Below are 22,633 nucleotides of genomic sequence, written 5' to 3' on the forward strand. Positions count from 1 at the left end.
ATAACATTTTTTAATATCACTTATAACATTATTTCAAATATCAATAACTTTTTTTTTTAAATATCACTAATAACATTTTTTTAAATATCACTTATAACATTATTTCAAATATCACTAATAACATTATTTCAAATATCACTAATAACATTTTTTTTTAAATATCACTAATAACCTACACTCCTCCATTCCCTCTACCCACTTTAACATGCTTGGATATCTCCCACTCTGCCGTAAGGACTCTGACAGACACATGCACGGATTTTTAAAGTTTACATTTACATTACCCTGAAGTTTACATTCGTAATACCCTTCCCTTGACTAGAGAAACAAACCTAGAAACAGATGATCAAGCCTTTATGTGCTTTAGACTAAATATGCAACACAATATTACCTACTATTATTTTCTCTACCGCACTCCCTCGACTCAGGACTGCACCATAATAAACAAAGTATCTGACAGCATAGACACAGCACTGTCCCTCGACACTAGCGCACAAATACATGTATTTGGTGACTTTAATGTCCACCACAAAAACTGGCTCGGATTCTCTACTTACACAGATGCAGCGGGCAGCACAACTCATAGCTTCGCTATATCTCACTCCCTATCACAAATTGTTACGTTTCCAACCTGTTTCCCTGACCAGGAAGAACAACACGCATCACTTCTAGATCTGTTTTTGACCACAGTTCCCGATGATTGCATAACGAAGGCCCACAGCCCACTCGGGAACGCTGATCATGCAGTGATAATAGTTGAAATCGCCCTTAACTCTAGAGCCAAAACTGAAGAGCCAGTGCTCAAAACAACGAGATATTATAAAAAGGCTGACTGGGAAGCCATCAGGGAACTAATTAAAGATGCCCCATGGAGAAATATTTTCTCTCTCCCTGCTGAACAATGTGCAAACGAGACCACTGACTGGTTCAAAACCGCAATCGAAGCGCATGTTCCCATGCGGAAATTCTATAGTAAGCCCCACTCTCCCCAATGGTTTACGTCGACTTGTGCAACTGCCATTGCTCAAAAGCAGCATGCATACCGTAGGTTTAATCGACATAAGTTCAGTTCAAACAGACTGAAGTATATAAAAGCTAGAAATAACGTTAAGAAAGAAATAGCGACAGCTAAGAGAGAATTTACAGAAACAACTAAAAAGCGCATCGAAGCACAAAAACTAGGAACTCGAGACTTCTGGAAAATCTACAACAGTGTAGTAAATAATGGGCAATCCACAATTCCCCTACTAACCAACAATCACGAAGTTGTCTCCTCAGCAACCGACAAGGCTAACATGCTTGCCAGTCGGTTTGCCTCCAACTCCACACTGGACCCTTCCAACCACCCACTACCTGACTTTCCAATGCGGACAGACGCCATGCTAGACGATCTGAAAACCACCCCTGCTCAGGTGCATGCTATCATAAAAAACCTTGACACTTCAAAAGCATGTGGACCCGATCTTATCCCGGCTGTGCTATTAAAAAAGTGCTCAGCCGAAGTAGCTCCAGTTCTCTCCAAACTCTACAACAAATGCCTTAATGAAGCTTGCTTTCTGGGCTGTTGGAAAACTGCTTCTGTTGTACCAGTATTCAAGAATTCTGGCGAAAGGACAGACCCATCAAATTATCGCCCCATTAGCCTCCTCCCACTTTTTGCCAAAATATTTGAGACCATAAATAACCATGCTCTAGTCCATCATCTTACAGATGCTAAACTACTGACTGACAAACAATATGGATTTAGACAAGCCCGTTCCACAGCAGACATCCTAACTGTGATCTCTGAACGTATATACCATTCACTGGACAAAGCGGGGGAGGGCAGAGCGGTAGCTCTAGATATGTCTAAGGCTTTTGACAGGGTATGGCATGAGGGTCTCCTCAGGAAAATCAGATCATACGGTATCACTGGTAGAATACTTAACATAATTAAATCCTTCTTGGACAAGAGAAAAATCCAGGTTGTCCTCGACGGTCGTACATCTAAACAATATGATATAAATGCGGGGGTGCCCCAAGGTTCTATCCTTGGACCTCTATTGTTCCTGATATTCATAAATGACCTCCCCGACAAAATTGCCTCTGAGATGGGTATATATGCTGATGACACTACACTCTATGGCAGGCACGACAGGAAGACTAATGAACACATTTCTAAAGAAATGGCAGAAACACTAGAGGAAGACCTCCAATCTGTAGTGGAATGGGGACAAAAGTGGTTGGTCGCGTTCAATGCTGCCAAGACTAAACTAGTTTCATTCAATAATTACAAGAAACCCTCTCTACCACCCATAGCAATGGCCAACGACTCTTTATCTGAGAGTCCATCTTTCAAACTCCTTGGCCTAACGTTCACAGGAAACATGAGTTGGAACAATTACATTGAAGGCATTGCCAGGGCCGCTGCAAGAAAGGTGGGCTCTCTCTACAGTGCTAGAAAACTACTAACACCCGAAAGTATCCTGTACCTCTATAAGGCCATCATTCGCCCATGTATGGAGTATTGCTGCCACATCTGGGCTGGTGCATCTGCTACTAGTCTCTCGCTCCTTGACAAGGTTCAAAAGAGAGTCGCAAACCTGATAGGCCCTGAACTGGCATCTAAGCTTCAGCCTGTGTCCCATCGACGAAATGTTGCATCCCTCTGCCTTTTCTACAAGTATTTTAGTGGTGAATGCTCTGACGAACTACAATCACTTGTGCCCCCACTACGTGAGCACCCTCGACAAACCCGACAGGCTGCTAAATCCCACCCCCACACTGTAGAGATCCTTAGATGTAAAAGATCTTTTTACTCCAATAGTTTCTTCCCCAGAACCGCTAGACTCTGGAATTCCATTCCAGGTCCCTGCTTCCCCAACAGTACTGACGTGCAGAAGTTCACGTGTAACGTGAACCGACATCTTGCTGCCCAAATCCCTACATAGTACCCCAGTAGTTGTTGCCCCGGATAGTAGCCCCCTACACCAAAGTGGCAATTTGCCTTGTTTGGGGTGAAAAATGTAATAAAAAAAAACAAAAAAAAATCATTATTTCAAATATCACTAGTAAAATTTTTAAAATATCACTTATAACATTATTTCAAATATCACTAGTAAAATTTTTTAAATATCACTTATAACATTATTTCAAATATCACTAGTAAAATTTTTTTAAAATATCACTTATAACATTATTTCAAATATCACTAATAACATTTTTTTTAAATATCACTAATAATATTTTTTTAAATATCACTTATAACATTATTTCAAATATCACTAAGAACATTTTTTTTAAATATCACTAATAACATTTTTTTAAAATATCACTTATAACATTATTTCAAATATCACTAATAACATTTTTTTAAATATCACTAATAACATTATTTCAAATATCAATGATAACATTTTTTTTAAATATCACTAATAACATTTTTTTTAAATATCACTAATAACATTTTTTTTAAATATCACTAATAACATTATTTCAAATATCACTAATAACATTTTTTTAAATATTACTAATAACATTTTTTTTAAATATCACTAAGAACATTTTTTTTAAATATCACTAATAACATTTTTTTTTAATATCAATTATAACATTATTTCAAATATCGCTAATAACATTTTTTTTAAATCTCACTAATAACACTATTTTTAAATATCACTAATAACACTATTTTTAAATATCACTAATAACATTTTTTCAAATATCACTAATAAATTTTTTTAAATTATCACTAATAACATTTTTCATAATGTACAACTAACATTTTTTTTAAATATCACCTATAACATTTTTGTAAAGTATCATTAACACAATTTTTTAAAAAAATATCACTAACAATTTTTTTAAATATCACTAATAACATTTGAAAAAAAATCACTATTAACATTTAAAAAAAAATCACTATTAACATTTAAAAAAAAAATCACTAATATTTTTTTTCGAAATATCACTAATATTTTGAAAAAATATTACTGATTAAATTTTTGTTAAAGTATCACTAATTACATTTTTTTAAATATCACAAATAACATTTTTTTTAAAATATCACCAATAACATTTTTAAAAGTATCACTAATAACAGTTTTTTGAAAGTATCACTAATAACAGTTTTTTCAAATTATCACTAATAACAGTTTTAAAGCATCACTAACATTTTTTAAGTATCACTAATAACATTAATTTAAAGTATCACTAATAACATTTTTTCCAAGTATCCGTAATAACATTCTTTTAAAGTATAGCTTATAGCATTTTTTAAAAGTATCACAAATATCATTTTTTTAAAGTATCATTAACACAATTTTTTAAAAAAATATCACTAACAATTTTTTTAAATATCACTAATAACATTTGAAAAAAAATCACTATTAACATTTAAAAAAATCACTATTAACATTTAAAAAAAAAATCACTAATGTTTTTTTTCGAAATATCACTAATATTTTGAAAAAATATTACTGATTACATTTTTGTTAAAGTAAGTATCACTAATTACATTTTTTTAAATATCACAAATAACATTTTTTTAAATATCACCAATAACATTTTTAAAAGTATCACTAATAACAGTTTTTTGAAAGTATCACTAATAACAGTTTTTTCAAATTATCACTAATAACAGTTTTAAAGCATCACTAACATTTTTTAAGTATCACTAATAACATTAATTCAAAGTATCCGTAATAACATTCTTTTAAAGTATAACTTATAGCATTTTTTAAAAGTATCACAAATATCATTTTTTTAATATCACTAACATTTTTAAAGCATCACTAATTACATTTAAAAAATATCACTGATAAATTTTTTGTTATTACACTACCATGTTTTTTAAATATAATTAATAGTATTTTTTTAAACATTTAAAAAATATCACTAATAATTTATTTAAAATATCGCTAACAGGTTTTAAAAATATCACTAATAACATTTTTTAAGTATCACTAATAACATTTTTTTTAAATTTCACTAATAACATTTTTTAAAATAGCACTAATAAATTTTTTTAAATATCACTAACGTTTTTTTAAAAAATATCACTAATTACATTTTTTTTAAATATCACTAATATTTTAAAAAAATATCACTGATAACATTTTCTATAAAGTATCGCTAATAACATGTTTTTTTAAAAATATCACTAATAACATTTTTTTTAAATATCACTAATAACATGTTTTTTTAAAAATATCACTAATAACATTCTTTTTAAATATCACTAATAACATTTTTTCAAATATCACTAATAACATTTGTTTAAACAACACTTATAACATTATTTCAAATATCACTAATAACATTTTTTTTAAATATCACTAATAACATTTTTTTCAAATATCACGAATAACATTTTTTTAAATATCACTAATAACATTTTTTTTAAATATCACTAATAACATTTTTTTCAAATATCACTAATAACATTTTTTTAAATATCACTAATAACATTTTTTTAAAATATCACTAATAACATTTTTTTCAAATATCACTAATAACATTTTTTAAATATCACTAATAACATTTTTTTTAATTTCACTAATAACATTTTTTTAAAATATCACTAATAAATTTTTTTAAATATCACTAACGTTTTTTTAAAAAATATCACTAATTACATTTTTTTTAAATATCACTAATATTTTAAAAAAATATCACTGATAACATTTTCTATAAAGTATCGCTAATAACATGTTTTTTTTAAAAATATCACTAATAACATTTTTTTTAAATATCACTAATAAATTTTTTTTAAATATCACTAACAACATTATTTTTAAATATCAGTAATAACATTTTTTTCAAATATCACTAATAACATTTTTTTTAAATATCACTAATAACATTTTTTTTAAATATCACTAATTACATTATTTCAAATATCACTAATGACATCTTTTTTAAATATCAGTAATAACATTTTTTAATATCACTTATAACATTATTTCAAATATCAATAACTTTTTTTTTTAAATATCACTAATAACATTTTTTTAAATATCACTTATAACATTATTTCAAATATCACTAATAACATTATTTCAAATATCACTAATAACATTTTTTTTTAAATATCACTAATAACCTACACTCCTCCATTCCCTCTACCCACTTTAACATGCTTGGATATCTCCCACTCTGCCGTAAGGACTCTGACAGACACATGCACGGATTTTTAAAGTTTACATTTACATTACCCTGAAGTTTACATTCGTAATACCCTTCCCTTGACTAGAGAAACAAACCTAGAAACAGATGATCAAGCCTTTATGTGCTTTAGACTAAATATGCAACACAATATTACCTACTATTATTTTCTCTACCGCACTCCCTCGACTCAGGACTGCACCATAATAAACAAAGTATCTGACAGCATAGACACAGCACTGTCCCTCGACACTAGCGCACAAATACATGTATTTGGTGACTTTAATGTCCACCACAAAACTGGCTCGGATTCTCTACTTACACAGATGCAGCGGGCAGCACAACTCATAGCTTCGCTATATCTCACTCCCTATCACAAATTGTTACGTTTCCAACCTGTTTCCCTGACCAGGAAGAACAACACGCATCACTTCTAGATCTGTTTTTGACCACAGTTCCCGATGATTGCATAACGAAGGCCCACAGCCCACTCGGGAACGCTGATCATGCAGTGATAATAGTTGAAATCGCCCTTAACTCTAGAGCCAAAACTGAAGAGCCAGTGCTCAAAACAACGAGATATTATAAAAAGGCTGACTGGGAAGCCATCAGGGAACTAATTAAAGATGCCCCATGGAGAAATATTTTCTCTCTCCCTGCTGAACAATGTGCAAACGAGACCACTGACTGGTTCAAAACCGCAATCGAAGCGCATGTTCCCATGCGGAAATTCTATAGTAAGCCCCACTCTCCCCAATGGTTTACGTCGACTTGTGCAACTGCCATTGCTCAAAAGCAGCATGCATACCGTAGGTTTAATCGACATAAGTTCAGTTCAAACAGACTGAAGTATATAAAAGCTAGAAATAACGTTAAGAAAGAAATAGCGACAGCTAAGAGAGAATTTACAGAAACAACTAAAAAGCGCATCGAAGCACAAAAACTAGGAACTCGAGACTTCTGGAAAATCTACAACAGTGTAGTAAATAATGGGCAATCCACAATTCCCCTACTAACCAACAATCACGAAGTTGTCTCCTCAGCAACCGACAAGGCTAACATGCTTGCCAGTCGGTTTGCCTCCAACTCCACACTGGACCCTTCCAACCACCCACTACCTGACTTTCCAATGCGGACAGACGCCATGCTAGACGATCTGAAAACCACCCCTGCTCAGGTGCATGCTATCATAAAAAACCTTGACACTTCAAAAGCATGTGGACCCGATCTTATCCCGGCTGTGCTATTAAAAAAGTGCTCAGCCGAAGTAGCTCCAGTTCTCTCCAAACTCTACAACAAATGCCTTAATGAAGCTTGCTTTCTGGGCTGTTGGAAAACTGCTTCTGTTGTACCAGTATTCAAGAATTCTGGCGAAAGGACAGACCCATCAAATTATCGCCCCATTAGCCTCCTCCCACTTTTTGCCAAAATATTTGAGACCATAAATAACCATGCTCTAGTCCATCATCTTACAGATGCTAAACTACTGACTGACAAACAATATGGATTTAGACAAGCCCGTTCCACAGCAGACATCCTAACTGTGATCTCTGAACGTATATACCATTCACTGGACAAAGCGGGGGAGGGCAGAGCGGTAGCTCTAGATATGTCTAAGGCTTTTGACAGGGTATGGCATGAGGGTCTCCTCAGGAAAATCAGATCATACGGTATCACTGGTAGAATACTTAACATAATTAAATCCTTCTTGGACAAGAGAAAAATCCAGGTTGTCCTCGACGGTCGTACATCTAAACAATATGATATAAATGCGGGGGTGCCCCAAGGTTCTATCCTTGGACCTCTATTGTTCCTGATATTCATAAATGACCTCCCCGACAAAATTGCCTCTGAGATGGGTATATATGCTGATGACACTACACTCTATGGCAGGCACGACAGGAAGACTAATGAACACATTTCTAAAGAAATGGCAGAAACACTAGAGGAAGACCTCCAATCTGTAGTGGAATGGGGACAAAAGTGGTTGGTCGCGTTCAATGCTGCCAAGACTAAACTAGTTTCATTCAATAATTACAAGAAACCCTCTCTACCACCCATAGCAATGGCCAACGACTCTTTATCTGAGAGTCCATCTTTCAAACTCCTTGGCCTAACGTTCACAGGAAACATGAGTTGGAACAATTACATTGAAGGCATTGCCAGGGCCGCTGCAAGAAAGGTGGGCTCTCTCTACAGTGCTAGAAAACTACTAACACCCGAAAGTATCCTGTACCTCTATAAGGCCATCATTCGCCCATGTATGGAGTATTGCTGCCACATCTGGGCTGGTGCATCTGCTACTAGTCTCTCGCTCCTTGACAAGGTTCAAAAGAGAGTCGCAAACCTGATAGGCCCTGAACTGGCATCTAAGCTTCAGCCTGTGTCCCATCGACGAAATGTTGCATCCCTCTGCCTTTTCTACAAGTATTTTAGTGGTGAATGCTCTGACGAACTACAATCACTTGTGCCCCCACTACGTGAGCACCCTCGACAAACCCGACAGGCTGCTAAATCCCACCCCCACACTGTAGAGATCCTTAGATGTAAAAGATCTTTTTACTCCAATAGTTTCTTCCCCAGAACCGCTAGACTCTGGAATTCCATTCCAGGTCCCTGCTTCCCCAACAGTACTGACGTGCAGAAGTTCACGTGTAACGTGAACCGACATCTTGCTGCCCAAATCCCTACATAGTACCCCAGTAGTTGTTGCCCCGGATAGTAGCCCCCTACACCAAAGTGGCAATTTGCCTTGTTTGGGGTGAAAAATGTAATAAAAAAAAACAAAAAAAAATCATTATTTCAAATATCACTAGTAAAATTTTTAAAATATCACTTATAACATTATTTCAAATATCACTAGTAAAATTTTTTAAATATCACTTATAACATTATTTCAAATATCACTAGTAAAATTTTTTTAAAATATCACTTATAACATTATTTCAAATATCACTAATAACATTTTTTTTAAATATCACTAATAATATTTTTTTAAATATCACTTATAACATTATTTCAAATATCACTAAGAACATTTTTTTTAAATATCACTAATAACATTTTTTTAAAATATCACTTATAACATTATTTCAAATATCACTAATAACATTTTTTTAAATATCACTAATAACATTATTTCAAATATCAATGATAACATTTTTTTTAAATATCACTAATAACATTTTTTTTAAATATCACTAATAACATTTTTTTTAAATATCACTAATAACATTATTTCAAATATCACTAATAACATTTTTTTAAATATTACTAATAACATTTTTTTTAAATATCACTAAGAACATTTTTTTTAAATATCACTAATAACATTTTTTTTTAATATCAATTATAACATTATTTCAAATATCGCTAATAACATTTTTTTTAAATCTCACTAATAACACTATTTTTAAATATCACTAATAACACTATTTTTAAATATCACTAATAACATTTTTTCAAATATCACTAATAAATTTTTTTAAATTATCACTAATAACATTTTTCATAATGTACAACTAACATTTTTTTTAAATATCACCTATAACATTTTTGTAAAGTATCATTAACACAATTTTTTAAAAAAATATCACTAACAATTTTTTTAAATATCACTAATAACATTTGAAAAAAAATCACTATTAACATTTAAAAAAAATCACTATTAACATTTAAAAAAAAAATCACTAATATTTTTTTTCGAAATATCACTAATATTTTGAAAAAATATTACTGATTAAATTTTTGTTAAAGTATCACTAATTACATTTTTTTAAATATCACAAATAACATTTTTTTTAAAATATCACCAATAACATTTTTAAAAGTATCACTAATAACAGTTTTTTGAAAGTATCACTAATAACAGTTTTTTCAAATTATCACTAATAACAGTTTTAAAGCATCACTAACATTTTTTAAGTATCACTAATAACATTAATTTAAAGTATCACTAATAACATTTTTTCCAAGTATCCGTAATAACATTCTTTTAAAGTATAGCTTATAGCATTTTTTAAAAGTATCACAAATATCATTTTTTTAAAGTATCATTAACACAATTTTTTAAAAAAATATCACTAACAATATTTTTAAATATCACTAATAACATTTGAAAAAAAATCACTATTAACATTTAAAAAAATCACTATTAACATTTAAAAAAAAAATCACTAATATTTTTTTTCGAAATATCACTAATATTTTGAAAAAATATTACTGATTACATTTTTGTTAAAGTAAGTATCACTAATTACATTTTTTTAAATATCACAAATAACATTTTTTTTAAAATATCACCAATAACATTTTTAAAAGTATCACTAATAACAGTTTTTTGAAAGTATCACTAATAACAGTTTTTTCAAATTATCACTAATAACAGTTTTAAAGCATCACTAACATTTTTTAAGTATCACTAATAACATTAATTCAAAGTATCAATAATAACATTTTTTCCAAGTATCCGTAATAACATTCTTTTAAAGTAAAAGTATCACAAATATCATTTTTTTAATATCACTAACATTTTTAAAGCATCAGTAATTACATTTAAAAATATCACTGATAAAGTTTTTGTTATTACACTACCATGTTTTTTAAATATAATTAATAGTACTTTTTTAAACATTTAAAAAATATCACTAATAATTTATTTAAAATATCGCTAACATGTTTTAAAAATATCACTAATAACATTTTTAAATTTCACTAATAACTTTTTTTTAAAATTTCACTAATAACATTTTTTGAAAGTATCACTAATAATTTTTTTTAAATATCACTAACGTTTTTTTTTTTTTAAATATCAGTAATTACATTTTTTTTAAATATCACTAATATTTTTAAAAAATATCACTGATAACATTTTCTATAAAGTATCGCTAATAACATGTTTTTTTTAAATATCACAAATAACATTTTTTTTAAATATCACTAATTACATTATTTCAAATATCACTAATGACATCTTTTTTAAATATCAGTAATAACATTTTTTAAATATCACTAATAACATTTTTTTAAATATCACTTATAACATTTTTTTTAAATATCACTAATAACATTTTTTTTAAATATCACTAATAACATCTTTTTTAAATATCACTAATAACATTTTTTAAAATATCACTAATAACATTTTGTTAAATATCACTAATAACATTTTTTTAAATATCACTAATAACATTTTTTTTTAATATCACTAATAACATTATTTCAAATATCACTAATAACATTTTTTAAAATATCCCTTTTAACATTATTTCAAATATCACTAATAACATTTTTTTTAAATATCACTAATAACATTTTTTTAAATATCACTTATAACATTCTTTTAAAATATCACTAATAACATTTTAAAATATCACTAATAACGTTTTTTTAAATATCACTAATAACATTTTTTTAAAAATATCACTAATAACATTTTTTTTTAAATATCACTAATAACATTTTTTTTAAATATCACTAATAACATTTTTTTTAAATATCACTAATAACATTTTTTTAAATATCACTAATAACATTTTTTAAATATCACTAATAACATTTTTTTTTAAATATCACTAATAACATTTTTTTAAATATTACTAATAACATTTTTTTTTAAATATCACTAATAACATTTTTTTTAAATATCACTAATAACATTTTTTTAAATATCACTAATAACATTTTTTTAAAATATCACTAATAACATTTTTTTAAAATATCACTAATAACGTTTTTTTAAATATCACTAATAACATTTTTTTTTAAATATCACTAATAACATTTTTTTTTAAATATCACTAATAACATTTTTTTAAATATCACTAATAACATTTTTTAAAGTGTCACTAATAACATCTTTTTTAAACTTTCATATTGAGTACCAAAATCACCACTTTTAGAATACATTTTCTAGTTATGTCATAACCACAAAAACTATAAAAGAAATAAATGAACTATTTTAAATTTTGATGCAAAATTAACTCTTATGTAAACTATATTCGACTGAAAAAATGACCTGATTTTTAATCGATTTTTGTATTTTTTTTGTATATCTGATCAAAAGATTATTTATTGGTTTAAATGACGTCATCATCATGGTGTGAATGAATAAATTTTAAATCAAGAATCTGCTACAACCACAACAACTTCTAAATTTAAAGGAGGCGATAGCTATTTCAAAACATCTTTGCATCACTCTGTACTCGGCTTTGAATTTGAGGTCAGCAAGTATTCTTCATAAAAGACACGAGAGAGGGAATTTATTCCATTTGAAAAATTGACACAGCATTGTTTTTCATAACAATCGGTTTATATCAAGACCGTCTTAAAAGACAAGATGGCCGGTGGGCAAAAATAATTTAATCTGCGGACGTCATCACGGGTAGTCCATTAGTTGTTTCTTTACACCGGTAGTAACTCGTGGATATCTCCATTAAACAAAGTAAGTTTTAACGTGCTCCCCCCCTGTATTTAACACGATGTAACTATAATTTAATTCAATATTATCATCCTAAGTTTTTTACCATTCAAAAGAAGCGTCAAATAAATTGCTAATATTAAAAAAAAATTACAAAACTAATGAAAATGCGAGACAACATCGACTCTTTTGAAGAGACGATTTTTTTAAGCTGTTGACACGTTTTAAAAATTTAGCAAAAATTAATTTTCCTGAAATTTTCAATATTTAAAAATAAATTATGCCGGCTGATAACATTTTTAAACTTTTTTTTAAAGCTAGAAAGATAAAATTTAAAAATACTTATATAATATGAAACTTAAAAGTAAAAAAAAAAAAAAAACGCGCGTTCATTTCGGGTTTGTATTACTGTACACAGATTCGAAAAAGTTGTCAAAAAACAAATATATGACAAATAAATGTTATCAAAGGCAAGATAAGTTACTTTTCTACCAAACTAGATATATTTTTCGTGTTTTTATTCAATGTAACATGTTTATTCAGCTCCAAAAACAAGGTGTTATAAATAAAAAAAACTAGAAAAAATATATGTCAAGCTATGCCACGGTAACATATATTGAGCGAGTTTTTTTACAGTATTTTAACCAGTTTTTTATTTATAACACCTTTTCCCAAACTTACCGTGTTAAAGAGGGAGTCAGACGCCATCTTGAAATTTCCGGGGTTGTATTACTGTACACATAGATTCGAAAAAGTCAAAAAATAAATGTCAAACAAATAAATGTTATCAAAGGCAAGATAAGTTACTTTTCTACCTAACTGGATATATTTTTTGTGTTTTTATTCAATGTAACATATTTATTCAGCTCGAAAAACATACAGTGTTTACCGATGTATTGGAAAATTTAAAATGGCGGCCGACTCTCTCTTTAACACGGTAAGTTCGGAAAAAGGTGTAATAAATAATAAACTAGACAAAATACTCTTAGAAATTTGCTCAATATAAGTTACCGTGACATAACTTGATATATATTCGGTGGTTTTTTAATAGTATTTTTAAAAACAGTAATGAATTTTCCGAACTCAATATTTTTCAATTTTTAAACTTTAAAAATCTATCAAATTTTTTTTATTGATTCTATTTTTACGATATTTTCAGGGTCAATGTGAAATTTTATGTTCTTTCCAATAAACCGAATATAATATTTTAGACAAACGTTTTTTTTTAAATTCACGCCCCCCCCCCCCCCCAAGTGTCACCCATTTTTAACTTTCTCTTAAAAAGTAAATAATTAATTTATGTCGGAGTTTTATATATCACAAATTGAAGAGAAAAGGTCAATAAATAATATATTCAAATTTAAAACAAAAAAAAAAAATGCCTTTTTTAGAAATTTACCTGTAAAGTCCGAAGTTTAAAACCTTTTTTTTAAAAAAAAAAAACACATTGTTTTTTTTGTTTTTTTTTAATAAAACCTTGGTCCTTGCTCCTTTAATTGAAAAAAAAAAATTAGGGCTTGAATTACATTTTTCGAGGAGTTATAAGCTTGGAAAGATGGGGTGGAATTATTCACTATTTTCACGAAATTTCTGACACTGCTATCGGTAAACACTGTATGGTTTTCGAACTGAATAAACATGTTACATTGAATAAAAACACGAAAAATATGTCCAGTTTGGTAGAAAAGTAACTTATCTTGCCTTTGATAACATTTTCATTTAATTATATTAAATAAACTTCAAGTTTACTACAAATCAAATCGTGTTCCTTCACTTTTTAAAAATGTAATTTATAAGTAATTAAAGAACGCATTCTAATCTTTAAAATCTATAATACAACAAAATATTCAATTGCTTATAATACTTAAACAAACAACTTGTGTTTTATTATTTTTTATTATTAATATTAGATGAGTTTCAGTATAAATCATCGTGTTCTTTCTTTATTTCAATCCAATTTTGAAGTTTTGTAACGCTGTCTGTAAAAATTACTGTTCATTATTGACAGTCTAAGAGTTCCACATATCTTGCTTGTTGGGACCTCGGCGATGACGTCAGTTTTTCAGCTGGCCGGCCATCTTTATAACGAAGGCCACGTTTATATCTTCTCAAAGTGTTGCTACTAACTGCTATATGGCCATTTCTATTTTCATTGGTCATCATTATCTTCCGTTTTCTGATGTGTCATGCCAATAATGATACTATTACTACTACTACAACTAATAATAATAATAATAATAGATTATTTAACCGAATTTGGCTTTTTTCAGACATCGGATATATAATATATCCACTTGAAAATAAAATAATTATAGAGAAATGACGTCATGATGCGAACTGAACCAATTTCTAATTATTTTTGTAAAATAATATGAACATTACAACAAATAATTAGGAAGTTGATTATCACGTCAGTTTGATGTTCCGGTGTTGCCATTATTACAAACTAATTATATACTTGGAAAAGAAATTAATTTTTTTCGCATCTCACTATGGATCAAATGATATTATAAACTAGAGAGAAAAACTAATGTTAGAAAAAGGTCAATTTTGAATCATTTTAAATCAGATGGAGATTAAAAAATTGGTTGAAATTGTAATTCATGTTACATGTTTAATACTCAATAAAAATCAGTTCTATTTGTCAATTCATCTTTTATCAGTACGACTTTTGAAAATATATCTGGTATGAAACCATCTGTTCTGTCTTCAGACCAGGCTCTTTTTTAACAAGGGACACACGCTTTAAGAGCACCGGTGCCTCATGCCTCGTTCTAATTCATCTCTGTGCGGGTTTTTTCATATATAGTTTCTTTCTTATTTCCTCCCTTCCTGATCTTTCTTTAATGGAAAACTTAGCCGTTTAGGCATTACAAATAAAAAAAAAAAGAAAAGGAAAAAATATCATATCGCTATCCTTCAAGAACTCCGTGTTCCCACGCGATCTCGCCCTAGTCTTGTTTTGCGATTCTGGCCTTCCTTCTTTTCACCGCGGAATTTGAAACGATATGGACGGACTTTACTTGACTCCATGAACTGGGCTTTCCCTGTTTAAGCCATGAAGTACGTTTAGAACATCCTATTACTCCTTTACCTGGCTATTCCTTCTATGAAGAACTCGAAACCCTGTTTCTGTTTATTTAATCTAGTGTGTGACTTCTATATTTAATTTGTAGAAATTCTAATTTATTATTTCCTTCTTCGTTCGCATAGAACTTATATCTTTTCTCAGACTTCTATTATTTTTATTTCATGGGCGCTTGGGTAGTTTATGCGCCACACTAGAATAACAACCTTTGTAAAAAAGAGACATAACTGCTCCATACTTTCACCTAACGATTTAATAAAAAAAAAGAAAAGATTTTTCATTTTCTAACCACTCCATACTTTCGCCTAACGATTTAATAATAATAAAAAAAAAAGGACATTTTTTAGCCGCTCCAGACTTTCACCTAATAATTTAATGGAGAAAAGACACTTTTCTAACTGTTACGGACTTTCACCTAACAGTTGATTGAAAAAGATAAGATATCCCAGAATCTGTTAATTTGAAAGCCTGTCCAAAACATAATTATTTTTATGTATTATTTCCTTTTGTTTAATTATGTTTTCTCCTTTTAACTATTTGTTTTATTTTTGTTTCAAATTTTTTTACCTAATTAATAAAGCGTTTTCAACGTAATAGTTGTTTTCGTTATGTTAATTCGAGTTTATCTGTCTGCCCAACACATGCTTTCTAAAGTTTGACTGCTGGACATTATTGTAGGTACCTGAAAGCAAGATTCTGAGGAATAACTGCCGCGAGTTCCAGTACAGTAAAAAAATCTCTGGTAGCTGAATTGAGTGGATTACCTAGTCCACGTGGAAAATATTTAGCGCAGCAACAGAAATCCTCAGCCGCGTTACACTCGGATACAGTACCAATTGCAAGATGTCTTCCGCCGCATCATACCGCACGCGGTCGAAAGTTTCAGCCTCAACCAAGTCTACTTCAGCTCGGGCCAGAGCAGAAGCAGCTAAAGCTCATCTCGCCCTTCTTGACAGCGAAGCGGACCTGGAACAGGAGCTTGAAATGTTGAGGATTAACGCTCTACAGAAAGAGGTAGAGCTAAAAACAAAATTAAAAAAAATAAAAGCGCGCAAGGAAGTAGCCCTCACAGCCACCTGCTCCAGCAGTGATGAAAGCTCAGTCACCTCCTCTCGTCGCCACAGAGCCAACCCCATGCTCGACCAACCGCCTCTTGATGCATTACAACGTACTACCGACTATGTCATCAGCCAGAGGTCCCTAAAACAGTCGGAGGCACCAGTCGTTCCCCCTGCCGATCAGCACATCCGACCTCCTCCTGACCAAACCCTGGACCCTCCACACGACCTTTTACTATACATGGCCCGCCGGGAAATGCTCTCCTCGAGTCTAACACGATTCTCAGACCAACCTAAGGACTATAGAGCCTGGAAAGTGTCTTTCCTAAACACTATCTCGGGATTGAGACTTTCCCCTCGGGAGGAGATGGATATGCTGGTCAAGTGGCTCGGCAGACACTCTTCAGACCAAGCAAACAGACTAAGGACTGACTCACTTCAACCGGCCTGAAAAGGGGCTGTATGAGATATGGAGGAAGCTCGACAAATGCTACGGAGCCGTCGAAGTCATTGAGGACTCTATTTTCAAGAGACTCGAGGTGTTCCCTTAGATCACAAGGGACTACACAAAACTCAGAGACCTAAGCGATCTTCTTCCAGAGGTTCAAGCTCTGAAGGACGATGGGGACATACCCAGCCTCGCCACCTTGGACACTGCCCGCGGCATCCAGCAAGTAGTGGAAAAGCTCCCACCTTCCATAGGAGACAAGTGGGCATCATACGGTGCGAAATACAAACGACAACACCAAGTGTCCTTCCCCCCTTTCTCTGTTTTTGTCGGTTTCATAGAACAGCAGGCAGATGACCGAAATGACCCCAGCTTCTATCGGACAATGGACAGTCAATCCCCTAAAGGGCACGAAAGGGCGAGTCGCGGTAAGGTCTCCGTCCATAAGATCGAGGTTAAAGCAAAGGACTGCAGCCGACTATGCCCCATCCACAACACGCCTCATCCTCTCCGAAAATGCTGGGCATTTAGGAAAAAACCTTTGTCAGAAAGGAAAGACATCCTTAGGCAAAATGGGATGTGTCTCCGATGCTGCTCCACCACAGACCACAAAGCGAAGGAATGCAAGGCGATTCTAAAATGCACAGAATGTGACACCGAGAGCTCGATGCATCCACACCCGATACCCCAATCAACCAATGCCAGACCCATGCCGTTGCACGGCGGGGAGAAGGAAGATGTCTCGACCAATTGTTTACAAATCTGTGGAGACAACCTAAACGGATAATCGTGCTCCAAGATTTGCTTGGTTAACATATATACAAGTGGACAAGAAAAGTCACTTAAGGCATATGCAGTGATTGACGAGCACAGCAACAAATCCCTGGCTCGCTCGGAGTTCTTCGACTTCTTCAACGACCGGGGCCCTACCTCAACATACACCCTGAAAACCTGTGCTGGAGTCACGGAGGCGTCAGGGAGAAGAGCGCTAGGATACAAGGTGGGGTCTCTTGACAGGAAAACCACATACACCCTGCCAACCCTGATTGAGTGCAACGAGATCCCAGACAACTGGTCAGAGATACCGACACCCGACGTGGTGCGGAAACTTCCCCACTTAGCGGTCATCGCAGACGAGGTGCCTGCCCTGGATCCGGACGCACCCATCTTGCTACTCCTGGGACGCGACGTCATCGAAGCCCACAAGGTCCGGAGAACGATCAACGGTCCGCGCGGTGCCCCCCACGCCCAGAAATTGGATCTGGGATGGATCGTGGTAGGCGACGTTTGCCCCGGGAGGATTAAGAACAAAAACGTCAGTGCCTTCTTCACCAGTACACTAGTGAAGGGCCCCCCCCCCACGTTCGAGCCTTGCCCTAACTTAATCCATATTAGGGAGAGATATGGACCTCTGATCGCCACTTACCGAACTCAACACCAGGGCTTAGGCCACTCAGTGTTTCAACTCACAACAGAGGACGAGAGTGCCGCACACTCTATTGAAGATCGTATGTTCCTGAAAATTATGGAGCAAAACCTAGAAAGGGACCCCGACAACAGCTAGATAGCCCCACTACCCTTCAAGCCTTCCAGACGACGTCTCCCCAATAACAGGGATCAAGCCGCTAAAAGGCTTCTTTCCCTGTTGAGACAGTTCAAGAGAAATCTGCAACTGAAAGAAGACTTTCTCCTTTTCATGGGAAAACTTCTGGAAAGAGAACATGCAGTGATTGCCCCTCCTCTGGCCGCGAATGAAGAAAGATGGTATCTCCCCACATTCGGAATATACCACCCCAAGAAGCCCGGGAAGATTAGAGTGGTGTTCGATTCCAGCGCCAAATACAACGGGGTATCGCTCAACGACACCTTGTTAACTGGGCCTGACCTAATCAACACACTCGTGGGTGTCCTGATCCGATTTCGGAGAGACCTTGTGGCCATTATGGCTGATATAGAACAAATGTTCTACTGTTTCCGAGTCAAGGCAGCACATAGGAGATTCCTAAGATTTCTCTGGTTCCAAGATAACGACATCACCAGGGAGGTCAGAGAATATCAGATGAATGTACACGTATTCGGAAACAGACCTTCACTAGCGGTAGCAACCTACTGTCTCAGACAGTCTGTGCACCAAGGACACCCCAACTGCGACCACGAGGTACAGGAGTTTGTAGGACGTAACTTCTATGTAGATGACGGCCTAACATCCGCCCCGACTATCAAGGATGCCATCTCCCTGCTACAGAAGACCAGAGCCGTATTGGCAGCATCCAACCTGAGACTGCACAAGATCGCATTCAACAAGAGGATCGTCATGGCAGCCTTCCCACCTGAAGATCATGTCAATGAAAGCAAGAACCTCGACCTGGAAGAGGATGCAGCAGTTGCAGCACCAGTGCAGCGCAGTCTCAGTCTTAACTGGGATTCTAAAAGTGACCACTTCTTCTTCAGAGTGACTGACCCTGACAAACCCTACATACGAAGAGGCGTCCTATCCATCATAAACAGCCTTTACGACCCTTTGGGATTTGTAGCCCCCATGACCGTCCAGGGCAAGTTCATTCTGCGGACTCTAACCAGGGACAACAACGACTGGGACACTCCACTGCCGCCGCAAAAACAGGAACTATGGACGGCGTGGAGAAACTCTCTGAAGGACCTGCACAACCTGCAAATTCATAGGTCCTATACTACGATGTCCCCTTCCACTGCGCTATCCAGGGAAATTTGCATCTTTTCAGATGCCTCTACTAAAGCTATCGCAGCCGTCGCTTACTTAAGGCTAACCTTTGGAGGCGGAAGCTGCGAGACTGCGTTCGTTATGGGAAAAACGAAACTGACCCCTCAAACTGAAACTTCCATACCAAGATTGGAACTGTGTGCTGCTGTCCTAGCGGTGGAGCTGGCAGACCTCATACACCGGGAATTGGATATGGAGGCTGACACAACCTTTTATACGGACAGCAAGGTAGTTCTTGGCTACATCAACAATGAAGTCAGATGCTTTTATGTTTATGTAGCTAACAGAGTTCAGAGGATACGCCGCACTTCTCAACCTAAACAGTGGCATTACGTATCCACCGACCAGAACCCAGCAGACTGTGGAACTAGGTCAGTTCCCGCTAACCAGCTTCATGATGCACCTTGGCTCCGCAGACCAGCCTTCTTATCCCGACCCTCAGCACCATCTGCTGACGGCGAAAGCTATGGCTTTATCGATCCAGACCAAGACACTGAGATCCGACCAGTGGTGACTGCATTTCTCACTAGTTCTTCCTTTCAACTGGACCCTAACCGTTTTGAGAGGTTCTCATCATGGATTGCGGTTAGACGAGCTGTGGCCTGCCTGATACACATTGCTCAGACTTTCCACAGAGAAAACAACGGCAAAACCTGCAACGGATGGCATTATTGCAAAACCCTCACTGTGGAGGTGCTAACGCAGGCTGAACAGGTGATAATTGAAGCGGTGCAAAGGCACAACTATGCTAAAGACATGTCCTGCCTCAAAGAAGCGAAAGGACTGCCCTCGAACAGCGCAATCAAGTCTCTAGACCCATTCCTCGATGCACATGGCCTCCTCAGAGTTGGGGGGCGGACGCGGAGAGCAGAACTGCCCCAAGAAGAAATGCATCCCATCATCATTCCTGGAAAGCATCACTTAGCGACCCTGCTGGTGCGTCATCATCATCAGCTTATTCACCACCAGGGCCGCCATCTGACAGAGGGTGCTGTCCGAGCCGCTGGCCTCTGGATTGTCGGTGGCAAGAGATGCATCAATAAAGTGATACGCTCCTGTGTAAAGTGCAAGCAACTCCGGGGATCCGTACAAGTCCAAAAATTATCCGACCTACCTGAAGATCGCGTCGCCTTCACCCCCCCTTTCACTAATGTAGGGCTGGACGTATTTGGACCTTGGCCAGTCACCTCTAGGAGAACCAGGGCCAGGCTAGCCCATTGCAAAAGATGGGCCACCATGTTCACCTGTATGACCACCAGAGCAATCCATATCGAGGTGTTGGAGTCTCTTGACACCTCGAGCTTGGTCAATGCCCTACGTCGATTCTTCGCCATTCGAGGCCCTGTCAAACTTCTCCGCTCGGACCGAGGCACGAACTTCATCGGAGCAAGGAAAGAATTGGGAATAGCCTCCAATTTGGACTGTGACGCAGTTAGAAATCACCTCGCAGACTCTGGCTGCACCTGGCTCTTTAATCCCCCGCATGCTCCACACATGGGCGGAGCCTGGGAAAGGATGGTAGGCATAGCCAAAAGAATACTCAACGCCATGTTGCTGCAACACGGCAGCACTCGTTTAGGTGTTAACTACCTTTCTTGCAGAAGTAACTGCCATTTTCAATGCCAGACCACTTGTACCGGTCTCTACGATCCAGAAGATCCAATCCCACTGACTCCCGCAACCCTGCTCACGCAAAAGATCGTCTCCGTCTCTGCGCCACCGGGTGAATTCGACACAAAGGATGTTTCTCGTCGGCAGTGGAGACATGTCCAACACCTTGCCCAGACCTTTTGGAGTAGGTGGAAGAACCAATATCTGCCTCTGCTGCAGCCCCGCAAAAAATGGGTCGATAGCATTGCAAATTTGTCATCTGGAAGTGTGGTGCTCATGAAAGACAAAGAACGCAAAAGAAACGAGTGGCCTCTGGGGCTAGTGACTAGAGCAATCCCCAGCAAAGATGGCAAAGTCTGCCAAGTGGAACTGAGAACCCAAAACAGGCGCTTGGTGAGAGCCATTTCTGACATCATCCTTCTGCTGCATCGGAACCTGCCACATAACTTGTTCTGCTTCCTCACCCACCATGCGCAATGAGAGCAATTGCATAAATAACAATTGGACGGGGAGTGTTCTGTCTTCAGACCGGGCTCTTTTTTAACAAGGGACACACGCTTTAAGAGCACCGGTGCCTCATGCCTCGTTCTCATTCATCTCTGTGCGAGTTTTTTCATATATAGTTTTTTTTTTATTTCCTCCCTTCCTGATCTTTCTTTAATGGAAAACTTAGCCGTTTAGGCATTACAAATAAAAAAAAAGAGAAAAGGAAAAAATGTCATATCGCTATCCTTCGAGAACTCCGTGTTCCCACGCGATCTCGCCCTAGTCTCGTTTTGCGATTCTGGCCTTCCTTCTTTTCACCGCGAAATTTGAAATGATATGGACGGACTTTACTTGACTCCATGAACTGGGCTTTCCCCGTTTAAGCCATGAGGTACGTTTAGAACATCCTATTATTCCTTTACCTGGCTATTCCTTCTATGAAGAACTCGAAACCCTGTTTCTGTTTATTTAATCTAGTGTGTGACTTCTATATTTAATTTGTAGAAATTCTAATTTATTATTTCCTTCTTCGTTCGCACAGAACTTATATCTTTTCTCAGACTTCTATTATTTTTATTTCATGGGCGCTTGGGTAGTTTATGCGCTGCACTAAAATAACCTTTGTAAAAAAGAGACATAA

The 22,633-nt window shown here is 34.9% G+C and overlaps 1 protein-coding gene across 1 annotated transcript; it reads left to right on the top strand.

Annotated features, from left to right (window-relative positions):
• Window positions 1-19,098: 19,098 nt before the first annotated feature.
• On the top strand, window positions 19,099-21,987 carry LOC145269061 (uncharacterized). Its single transcript, XM_080124664.1, has one exon. It carries the CDS (start codon window positions 19,099-19,101, stop codon window positions 21,985-21,987), a length of 2,889 nt encoding a protein of 962 aa, XP_079980790.1.
• The last annotated feature ends 646 nt before the right edge of the window (window positions 21,988-22,633 follow it).

This window comes from Euprymna scolopes, chromosome 45 (genome assembly GCF_053919585.1).
Source record: "Euprymna scolopes isolate OS-2025 chromosome 45, ASM5391958v1, whole genome shotgun sequence".
Lineage (NCBI taxonomy): Eukaryota > Metazoa > Mollusca > Cephalopoda > Sepiida > Sepiolidae > Euprymna > Euprymna scolopes.